The sequence below is a fragment of the Sesamum indicum genome, unplaced genomic scaffold (genome assembly GCF_000512975.1).
Source record: "Sesamum indicum cultivar Zhongzhi No. 13 unplaced genomic scaffold, S_indicum_v1.0 scaffold00119, whole genome shotgun sequence".
Taxonomy (NCBI): Eukaryota; Viridiplantae; Streptophyta; class Magnoliopsida; order Lamiales; family Pedaliaceae; genus Sesamum; species Sesamum indicum.
Genome location: NW_011628048.1, coordinates 232,134 through 243,886, shown reverse-complemented (window position 1 = coordinate 243,886; position 11,753 = coordinate 232,134). Strand labels below are relative to the sequence as shown.

The following is an 11,753-nucleotide window of genomic DNA, read 5'->3' as shown; positions in this document are numbered from 1 at the left end:
AAAAGGGTAATAGCCAGGATTGGAGAGAAAAAATCAACCCCCCCCCCCCCCCGACTCTCTTCTATCACTGACTATCTAGATAATGTTAGTTTCAAACCCAGTATGGAATAACCATTCAACCCTGATGGAGTACAGTTGTTGCACAATAATCTTCCATAAATGCTTGCACAGGAGAGCTAGATTTAGAGCTAAAATATCGCTAAGGTCGAGGCCCCCCTCCTCCACTGGCCTATAAATAAGTGTTTGAGAAACCTTCGGATAGCCTGTTCCTATGGTACCCTTCCAAAGAAAGGTACGCAAGTGTTTCTCAATCTCACGAATAAAAGTCTTTGGTAAGATAAATGATGCTGCCCAATAGGTGTGAAACGAGATCAATAGGGATTTGATAAGTTGCAGCCTATCAGCAGATGTTAATCGAATTCCTTCCCATCCTCGAATTCGGTTATTAATTTTTTCAAGAGTGGAGTGTAGTCCCTGATCATGATACGAGAGAAAATAAGGGGAAGGCCGAGGCAACGAAGAGGGAGCTCTCCCTCTTGGAATGATAGGAAGAAGAGTAACCTATTGCGGAGTCCATGTGCCACCTTAGAGATAATAATGTGACTCTTTTGTGGGTTGACACATAACTCGAAAAGCATTGCAAACCTGTCTAAACCCTTTTTAAACTGCCCGATAGACGATTTATCGGCCCTACAAAAGAAAATAAGGTCATCAGCAAACGCCCATCGCCTCACACTTCTAATGAAATGAGAACCCGCCATCCTGATCAATAAGTTGTTGTACAATCATCCGTAGTACATACATAACAAGGACAAATAAATAAGGGGACATAGGGTCCCCTTGGCGCAACCCTCGTGCCCCTTTGAAGTAGTAGTGTGCTGTGCCATTGAGACAGACTGAATAAGCAGGCGTGGTGTCACACTCCTCTATCCAACTGATAAAGGTCCCCAAAAATCCAAACAAATGCAACGCAGCCAGTAAGAAGTCCTATTCTACTGTATCTTATGCCTTTTGTAGGTCCACCTTCAGTGCATCTTGGTTGAAGACGTTGTTGCTTATAGCCAGAAAATAGCTCCTGGGCTAACAAAATATTGTCGCTGATCGACCTGCCTGGCACGAACGCATTCTGCGAGGGACTCATTAAATCATCCAGGACGACATGCAAAAGCTATACTATAATCTTTCTAATCACCTTATATAGCACATTGCAATAAGAGATAGGCCAAAATTCAGCTACCGTGCTTAGATTGCATACCTTAGGAACAAGTGCGAGCAACGTTGCATTCACTTGTTGTAGAAGTTTGTTGGTGCGAAAGAACTCCATAACTGCACTGGTGATCTCCTGCCCTATTACCGGCCAAGCCACTTTAAAGAATCCAGAAGTATAGCCATCTTGGCCAAGTGCTTTTGCCTTCTGCAATATAAAAAATCAGTATTTTCAGCTCACGCGGTGTAACTGGCCGCATCAAGTTACGGCCTTCCGCATCCGACAATAGGCATCGAGCCCACGAATGTAAGTGCCGTAAGTCAAGAGTTCTGTTCCATCTAGCCCCTCCTAAAAGCCGCTGGCAGAAATCAACAAATTCATTCGTAACTGATGTCTGGTCCATCAATGATGTACCGCCTTGGCTCGTAATTTGGAGGATATATTTGACAGATCTACGTGCTGCCACCTTTTGGAAGAAAATTCAAGAGCATTGATCACCACCTTTTAGCCAAACCATCTTGGCACGTTGTTGTAGCATATGTTGTTCAAGCCGAGTAGCCAACAGTAGAATTAACTTGCCATAGTGCTCCAATTGAAGTAGCAGCGAATTATGACGGTCTAACTGCAGGAGAGATTGGGCTATGTGGAGAAAAGCTTTTGCCATATGGACGTTAGCCGCCAGATCCCCCTTGTTCCTTAGTTGCCTCTGGAAGATAGGTTTAACGGCCTTCAATTTCTGGGTTACCGCATACATAGTACTTCCAACAATGTTGTGCCGCCAGACATTCTGCGTAGAAGAGGTGAATTCCGAAGATAGAGCTAGAGAATTATCCAATCGGAACATACTTACAGTAGATTGAGCAGGAGTACCATGCATAACCAATGGAGAATGGTCAGATGTACGTGATGTAAGACATTCATAGTGTGCAGATGGCCACTGCGCAAACCACTAATCACTGACTAGAAACCGATCTGGTCTCTTCCAGAGACTGCAACTGTCACTACTACAGTTGTGCTATGTGAATCTCTCCCCTTGCATAGGAAGACTGAGAAGAATTGTGTCGTGGAGGCACTTGACGAAATCTGCCATGGCTAACCTTTTGTCACCTGAATTGCCACACATTTCACTCATATAGAGGACAATGTTAAAATCGCCACCAACTAGCCAGGGAGACTCATCAATTCCTTGGGCTAGCGACCAAGATTCTGCCACAACTCTCGACGCACGCCCAAGTTATTTGCACCATAAACAACGGTAAATAGCACATGTATATTTAGCAAATGGATAAGAATACGACATTATATATGTTGAGGCCCAACATCTAGTACCTCACAATCAGCCCAATCATCGTCACAAGCTATCGAGATACGAGTACTAGGACCTGTACAATCAACATACCATTTTCAATGAGGAAGCAACTGCGTTTGAATGCGAGTACTATTCGAAGCAGTCACCCAAGTTTCCAATAAACCCACAAAAGCCAAACGATAATCAGTAACAAGGTCACTAACGGATACCTCATGGTCTCTGCGATTCAGGCTCCACACATTCCACACTGCTACATTATTAATGATCAAGCGGTGTGGGCCTGCATTTATTAGGACCCCTCAAGGAATGTTCTGCAATAGTATCGTCAAACAGAAGAGCATTAAACGCATTATGAAGGACTACCTCAGTAACTCGGCTATCCAGATCCGGAGGCTCCCGCTCCACCTCCCTCGGTTGCACTGGTGATTCAGGCAAAGCAGTAGGAAGCGGCTCAGCCTACAGCTTTGGAACATAGACATGCACCATCTTCATTGGAGGTGGCGTAGTTGTAGGACAAGAGGTCTTAGAATGACCCAAAGTGGCGCAATGAGTACACTTTGGTGGTAACCATTCATATTCCACATCGATCTTACACGGGGTCTTGCCCCCCTCCTCATCTGGTGCCATAATAATGAGATGTTTAGGCAACTTAGAGTAGACGTCAGACATGACACAAACACGAGCGAAGTCCAGTCTCGTGCATGCCATGGTGATGCTATCTGCATAGAAGGGTTTCCTAACACCACTGGCGATCGTGATCTAAACCTCTATGGTCCACAATACCACTGATAACTGTCAGAGCTTAATCCACACTAGAACTTGAGTATGGGCATGTTTACGAAGTGCCATGCCCCGTTCCCATTGCGGTAGAACTATCGATTGTCTTTGGAACAACCATGGCCCACCTTCGATAACCTCTTCCGTAGCCGCCTTCATTTTGAATTGGAAGAAGTAAAATCCTGTGGTTGTAGCAGTAACATTCTTAATGCATGGCCAATGAACCTGCCTACATAATTTCAATACTTGGCCAAACAACAACTTCACCATTTTGCACAATCGGTGGGATATACGATAAAGTTTTCTGACTTGAATTATGAAAATCGAAAGCGATTTCATCAAGTTTATTTATCACAAATGAAGTAGGTTGCAATGGGATCTTACCAACGTACAAACCCGTCATAGCCACAGCGGTGGAAGCGTTGGAATCAGTGTTTTTAACGGCAAGATAGCGGGAGTGGGCGAGGCCCGACAACGTGACTCCATGCTCGTGATTTCTTATTAGTGGACAGGCAGCATTTCAACAGCAGTCACCAACGGTATTTAAGCAGCAACCACCGGCGACGAAGGAGGCGAAGGAACAGCCACCAATCGGGAACTAGTTGCAGCAGAAACCCAAGACAACATGGGCACAAGTGGCGTGGTGGCAGAAACCCTAGCTGCGGGCTGGACTGACGGCGCGCTCTCTTCATGAATCATCATCGCTTGCTCCGAGGCTGCAGCGAGGCAGGCGAACGGGAGGGTGGCCGAGGGTTCACCAAAGTTCTACTTTCAATGAGCATGGAGATCGTGGAGTGCTCGAATTAAAATCTCATCCTTTTTATCAATGACACGATTGGCCAGCAGTAAGAATTTGAAAAAGTTAAATTTAGATCGAATTCGTTCATCAAAACCCTCCATACCTTGTGGGTTCGTGCGTTGTTCATCGTCTCTAGTGGCAGGCTCCTTGCCGTAGCACCATCCTTCGACGCCCCTCACACCATGTTCGCATGATCTGCTGAACGATACGCAATAGAACCAGAGTGCAGAAAAAATCGGGATGAAAACTAGGTTTAAGGTTAGTTCAGTTTCTGTTTCACTATAAACTTTGTTTCATTGAGAAACAGAACAGAATTGTAGAGCATATGCTTATCGTGGATTTTGCAGATTAAGGGATTCCCGCTGCCAATTGCAATTCTGTCTTAGTAATTTTATGTTTTCTACTTTGCGGAAAGCCTATTTGCTGTTGTTGATTGTCGTAATTGAACATGATATGGATAAGAGTGATTCTTTCTCTATAAGACTTTATTGGGTTCCGCGCGGCCGTCAACATCACCTAGATCATTGGAATTGGGGTTGTCATCCAAGCTCAGTACAATATTTGGAAACCTTTATTTATTTAATTTTTGAATAATTATAGTTTACATCTCTCTTGACAATTTGAATAAAAAGATTGAATACCAAAGAGTGAAAACCACACTATCATAAAATCTTATTTGATAATTTTAATTTCATGAATTTTTGCAGGGGAAGAACAAATAAATGTGAGGGTCAAGCTAGCACCTCAAAGCAATGTTGAAGGTATATAATTGTTAAGGCAAAAATAAAATAAAAAGAATTACAATTTTGGTCCTACAAGTATGAGGTTAGCAATTTTAGTTTTGTATGAATCTATCTTCATGACTTTGTTCTATTATTTTAAAAATTTTGCACATGGAGTACATAAATGATAAAAATTTACTAAAATGGTCAAAACGAGGCAAATAAGTATAACTATCTTAATATGTGAGGCTTTTTGACTAATTTTTCAGCATGATTAAAAAATAATTACATAATTGAATAAATTGTATTTTACCACCCGAACTATACTCATTTTATTTTTATCAACTTTTTTTTTTTGTTAACTTACCATTTGAACTTTCAAATTTCGTACTTTGCCATATAAGACTCATTTTTTGTTTATTTTTTGTCCAAAAAATATCACATGCAGTGTATATGTGATATTTAAGGACAATGTGACGTGATACTTTTCACATTATATTTTTTTATAAAAAAATCGACAAAAAAAAATTATATGATACAATATAGAAACAGGAATGGTTGTGAATGGCTAATCTAATTTACTTTTAAATTTTCATGCATGTTTATATATCAGGAGAACAGGTTGGGAAGATCCATAAAGAGGAAGCTGTGTGCAGATTCTGTTTTAATAACATATTTCAATATGAAAATATTTTTATGACAAAATGCAACTGCAAAATGATCGCCTTGACCCATGAAAATTGTGCAATGGAACGCTGGCGGTCTAGAGAAGAAGGGAACCTCAAATGCGAATACCGTGCGCAAGATATTCAGAATGTACCCGTGACATTATCAAGGGCAGACAAAAAACCAGGGCAATGAAGTTTGAATTCTAAGAGGTAACATATGGAAAATTCTTGCTCGAATCCATTTTGGTAAAATCAAATTAATCACAAAGCATACACATGATCTATGATTGGTCACTTCTCCTAAACTGTATACCAATCACACGGCAACTATATTTCACTTGTCAGATAATTGATTCAGGTTTGATCGAATCGGGTCCTGACTAGAATTTTCCCATATATAGGTGACTTTAATGTATTTCAAATGGGAAAAGTGCATCTACTTACCTATGATGTGAAAAATAGGCATATAGCTTCCTTATAAAATAAAATAACAATTTACCCTTTTCTATGATTAAAAAAGGTACAAAATACCCCCTTCACCCGAGTAGTGTTGTGCAATCACAGTTTTTCCTCTTTTTTCTTTTTTATATGTTTATCCCAAAACCGTGGGATCTCATATAATATAATTTCATGGTTCATATTTTATTTGTAGTAATTAAAGGTCTAGATCATATATTACTTAATCTATGGCGAATATCTCATCTTTTCAAATCAATTATTGAAATACAAATAACTTTAAAAAAAGAAAAATTGGTCATAATAAATTGAACCATTGTTATATATATAAAAAAAGCTCTAACGGTTTATGAGTAAGGGTATAACAATGATTCTATAGCTAAAAATGAAGTAAAAGTGCACCCAAGGCACGTGATGCTAACCGCTTGCCTAAAGGGGGCGTTTTGCACATTTTTTAAGTTTTGAGAGAGATAAAATTAATATGGGTGGTTGCCTATTTTCTATTATGTTGATAAAGACATCCCATATGTAATTTGTAGGTGCTTTTGTTTTTGGTGTACATGATGATCTTTCCATGAATGTGGGCATACGTGGAATTGCTTTTGGTTTTGCTGTAAGGCATAAACAACAGCTATGGTGGAAGTTTTGATGTTGTTGCTCTTAGAGGAGATTTGGTGGTTCCTTCAAAATCTATTTACTTTGCGCATTGTTTTTGGCTTGTAATTTGAAAGATTTCTTTCTCTTGTTTCGTTCTGGTCTAATTCTCTACTAAATGTGCAATATGTTTGTGTGTCGTGTGCTCGTTGAGTTGTTGTAATTGGTGATATTGCAGGCTAATTACATTTTGGGTATCTTCAATTGTGATTTTATTTAGTTGTATAGAGTGGCATAACCAATGCTTGAGGTCTTAAGTTCTGCCCTTGAATCATATAATCCATGATGCATGGATATGGATACGGCCATACAAACACAACGATACAAAAAATGTGAAAACATTAGGGCATAAAATGGCACGGACACTGATGGGATTAAGAGAATTACTATTAAAAATAACAAAAATGCCCTCAAAGCAAGCATTATTTACCAAAGGACTCGCTACTGGAGAGCGTTAATTTATGTGACATCACGTGAGCTAGGATGACAATATTTATGACAGGAAAGTGTTTATATCCAAACATTATAAATATCCTGTGTTCAGTACATCTATGTGAAGACATTTATGACACTAAAAATCCAGATTAGACCGCTTTGAGTTCGCTTAAGTTCTCATTAAGATCATTTCATCTATCTCGAATATTTTCATTGAGTTAGGTATCTAAAGGTCTTAGTTGGGAACCACCCAACAAGCCTAACAATTTGTTCTCTTTTCTCAAGTTCCAAACCTTCCAATGACCCGAGGTAGCTGATGTTCTACGACGCCAATCAGTTGCCGCCGTCTATGGAAAATTGATAAAATAATACACTTATATTCGAGATGGAAGGAACTTTCAGAGGGAAACACACTCCTATGGAAAAACTAACATAGTAGGAGCAAGGGGAGCAAACTCCAATTGAGGCAGGAGGAAAAGGTAGTACACTTAACATGCGAGGAATTACGACGTATGATTGAAGTAGCCAATAGAAATGGCATAGTAGAATATGAGAGAAGAACGACTTCACCAGCTGTTCAAGAGCCCGTGAAAAGGCAATTGTTTAAAGGTAAAGGGAAGATGATAACAAACTATCCCAAGGAGATGACAAGTCAAGCGGAGCATAATAGATAGCAGTGACCTACAAAATACCATGGAAGGATGTATCAGATACGAGATCTAGCTAGAGAGGAAAACGCAGGGAGGCAGCTATCTCTCAAGCAAAGGTGGAAGGCGTTGGAAAACAAATAGATAGACTCGGTCAATATATAGATGAATTAAACAAGCAAGGAGAATTGTTGGCGGAAAATAGGAATTCATTGTTGGCTAACATAATTCTCATTGAAGTAGTGCATCCGAGCTTCACGTTACCAAACCTGCCTAACTACGACGGAACCAAGGACCCTCAAGAGCATGTGTTTGCATTTAAATTAGTAATGAATTTGTATTGTCAAACTGACTCTATGCCAAATTATTTGTAACAACTTTAACAGGAAAAACACGGGAATAATTCACCAGTTTGTCCAGTGGAACCATGTATTCTTATAGCCAATGGATATATAACTTCACCTTTCATTTTGCAAGCAAAAGAAAGACAAAGAGGTCAGCGAGCTACCTTTTCACCGTTTGACAAAGGAAGGATGAATCCCTAAAGAGCTTTATAAGGTGGTTTAATAACGAGACTCAGATGTTCATGATTTAAGAATAGATTTGATTATGAGTATATTGGCTTGAAAAAAGGGTCTTTCGCATTAGCTTTAGCTTGGGGTCCTCGAGAGGATGTGGAACAATTAATTCAATTAACTCCAAAATACATAGATGAAGAGGAGACTATCGCGGTGAAGGACGGATAGGGGGAAAGAGAGGCGGAATCGATCTGAGAGAAAATGGAAAGCCCCTTATCAGCTAAAATATCATAAATATACACCATTGAGTACTATCAGAGCAAGAGCTATGATGATGGTAGAAAAGGCAAACTTGTTGCAGTGGTAAAAAAAGACAAGAGGAACATCTGCCAAAAGATACTCTAACAAGTATTGCAAGTTCTACAGGGATAAAGGGCATGATACGAAGGATTGTTATTAGTTGAAAGATGATATAGAGGGGCTAGTAAGATAAGGATAATTTAGGGAGTATGTTTTGAAGGAATCAAAGGAAAGAGCGAGAGAACAAAGGAATGTAGAGATGAGGTGAAGTGCTGGTCCCGAAGTAAAGAGAGGTTCAGGAGAGGAAAAGACGCAAGGGAGGATGAGAAATATGATAATGCCCCTGTAAAAGGGATAATTCATATAATAGCAGGTGACCTTGCGGATGGAGACTCGGGAAGAGCGAGGAAAAGGTGTATTACATACTTTGAGACAGATAGGAGGAATTTTCAAATTCTAAGTGTAGAAAAATAAGAGGAGATCAGTTTTGGGAAAGGAGATTCAGACAAGAGGGGGGGGTTGATAGAACGATCCACGGTTATCAGGACATAGCAAACTTCGTGGTTCACAAAGTTCTGGTTGATAATGGCAGCTCCGTAGATTTTCAGTTTATGGATGTATAGAGACATATGGAGATTAGGATAGCTAGCTTGTGACCTGTAAATGCCCTGTTAATAGGATTTGGATGTAGCGAAGTAATACCTTTAGGTACGATTGATTTGCGGATTTTGATGGGAATGGAGCCTAAGAGATAGACAATGGTGGTGAAGTTCTTGGTGGTAGACACACCTTTTGCATACAATGTAATTCTGGGACACCCAAGTCTAAACTTGTTTAAATCAATAGTGTCAACATTTCATTTAAAAATGAAATTCCGAAATGCACATGGAATTGGGGATGTAAAATGCGATAGGAAGGAGGCAAGGAGATGCTACAATCTTTTGACAAAGAAGGGAACCAAAATAAAGGGGACATTCATAAGCAGCCTGGTACAATGTAGCAGAACTGGCTGGGGGAAAATAAAAAGATGAGAACGGAATGCATAAAACTAGCAAAAGAACACAGGGAAATAGATTTGTTCTTGAGGATGTCGAGTAAAACAACAAGAATAGGGTCACATACGAGCTCGCAGATAGAGACCATGACGATTGATTTTTTGAGAAAAAATACAGATATATTCACTTAGAGCCCCTCGGATTTCTTAGGAATATTCCTAGAGGTAATTGTGCATAAGTTCAATGTAGACCCACAAGCCAAGCTTGTGAAATGAAAGAAGAGACCTTTTGGAGTAGAGCGCAATAAAATAATTGAGGAGGAAGTAAATAAGTTGATGGAAGCAGGCTATGCTGCCGAATTACAATATACAGAATGGTTATCTAATGTGGTAGTGGTGCCAAAAGCACACACTTAAACAAAGCAAGCCTAATGGATCTTTACCCGCTACCTGGAATTTACTTATTAGTATACTCTACTGCTATGCTCTGTTAAGCATGATGGATGTATATCAGGGATATCACCAAATCATGATTGAAGAGGATAGAGATAAGACCTCTTTTATTACTGAAAGAAGCATATATTGTTATAATGTGATGCCATTTGATTTAAGAATGCATGTGCCACATATTAGAGATAGTTCAATAGGAAGTTTAAAGACCTCATTGGAAATTCATGAAAGTGATGACATGTTGTTAAAGAGAAAGAAGGAGGAGGAGCACTTGTCTCACTTGCAAGCATCATTTATGTGAAGTTAAACCAACTAAATGAACCTTTGGAGTCAAAGGAAGAAAATTTATTGGGTATATGGTGAATGAAAAAGGAATCAAAGCCAATCCGAAAAAGATGTAAGCTATAATGCAAATGACCTCACCAAAAACAATCAAGGATGTGCAAAAATTGCAAGGTAAAGTCGCATCTTTAGCTCGTTTAACATTTAGGTCGTCAGATAGAAATTTACCTTTCTTCAAAATGCTAAGGAACGTAAAGGACTTCCCGTGGACAATAGAGTGTGAGCAAGCCCTTAGCGATCTAAAGCAATACCTCACTATCAACAACTTCTAGCAAATCCTAAGGTAGGGGAAACTCTATATTTATACTTGTCAGTATATAATGATGCAGTGAGTTTTTGTCCTAATGAGAGAAGAAGCGCGATAGTAGATCCTAGTTTATTACATTAGTAGTGGCTGTAGAGCGCTGAGAAGAAGTATATTCAAATCGAGAACTTGGCCCTGGTCTTAGTAAAAACAACACGAAAACTCGGACCTTACTTCCAATTTCATAAAAATTCATGGTGTTGACCAACCAACCACTAAGGCAGATCATGCTGCGACCTAACACAACAATACGATTAGTCAAATGCGAGGTAGAGTAGGGAGAATTTGATATTGAATACTAATATAAAATAGTTGTCAAAGCCTAAGTCTTTGCTGACTTTGTTGTTGAGTTAGCAGGTGAACAGGAGGAACAATGAATGGAGGAAGGATGGATGCTACATGTTGATGGATCCTCGATCTCATGCGCTGATGGAGTGGAGATCGAGGTCGCTGCTAAGCTTGACATCCTCACTACTAGTAATAAGGCATAATATGAGCTCCATGTTGTTGGTTGGAGAATGGCGTTGTACACTTATTCTGAACTGGTTGCAATGCAGATAGATGGGTCATATGCAAGGTCAATGATCCAATACCTGAAAATGGTACTTGGTAGTGAGATTCAATAAGTGTGTAATTCAACATATCCCAAGGAAAGAAAATTCAAGAGAAGACGCACTATATAAATTTGTAGCAATGGTTGCAAGAGTAGGAAATAGGAATATTGTAGTGGTAATCAAAAATAAAGCATCACTGGAGGAAGGAGAGGTAGTGCAATATGTGGCAAGAAAATGATCATGGAAGAATGAGATAGTAGAATATTTGAACAAAGGAATCAAGCCAGAAGACCCCACTGCAGCTATAAGATTGAAATTTAAGGCAAACAAATTTACTATGATGAATGGGGAGTTGTATAGGAAAATTGCAGAGGGCCCTTACTAAAATGCATAAGTTTGAAAAAGACACATTACGTCCTTATGGAAATTTATGAAGGAAGTTGCGACAATCACTCTAGAGGTGGATCACTGGCACAAAAGGAAACAAGGCAAGGATATTTTTCGCCAACCATAGTGAAAGAAGCTATGGAATTAGCTAGAAAATGTGAAAGCTATCAGAAATACGCAACTCTGATACATTCACCTGCAGCACCGATGGACCCCATCAGGATCGCATA

The 11,753-nt window shown here is 39.5% G+C and overlaps 1 protein-coding gene across 1 annotated transcript in view; it reads left to right on the top strand.

Moving 5' to 3' along the window:
- Nucleotides 1-6,789, top strand: part of LOC105178983 — a 9,194-nt gene extending 2,405 nt beyond the window's left edge. The window contains exons 2-4 of the mRNA XM_011102568.2: nt 4,800-4,853; nt 5,428-5,692; nt 6,478-6,789. Coding sequence (XP_011100870.1) covers nt 4,800-4,853; nt 5,428-5,675 — 302 coding nt within the window. The 3' untranslated portion in view covers nt 5,676-5,692; nt 6,478-6,789. The remainder of the gene's footprint in view (nt 1-4,799; nt 4,854-5,427; nt 5,693-6,477) is intronic.
- The last annotated feature ends 4,964 nt before the right edge of the window (nt 6,790-11,753 follow it).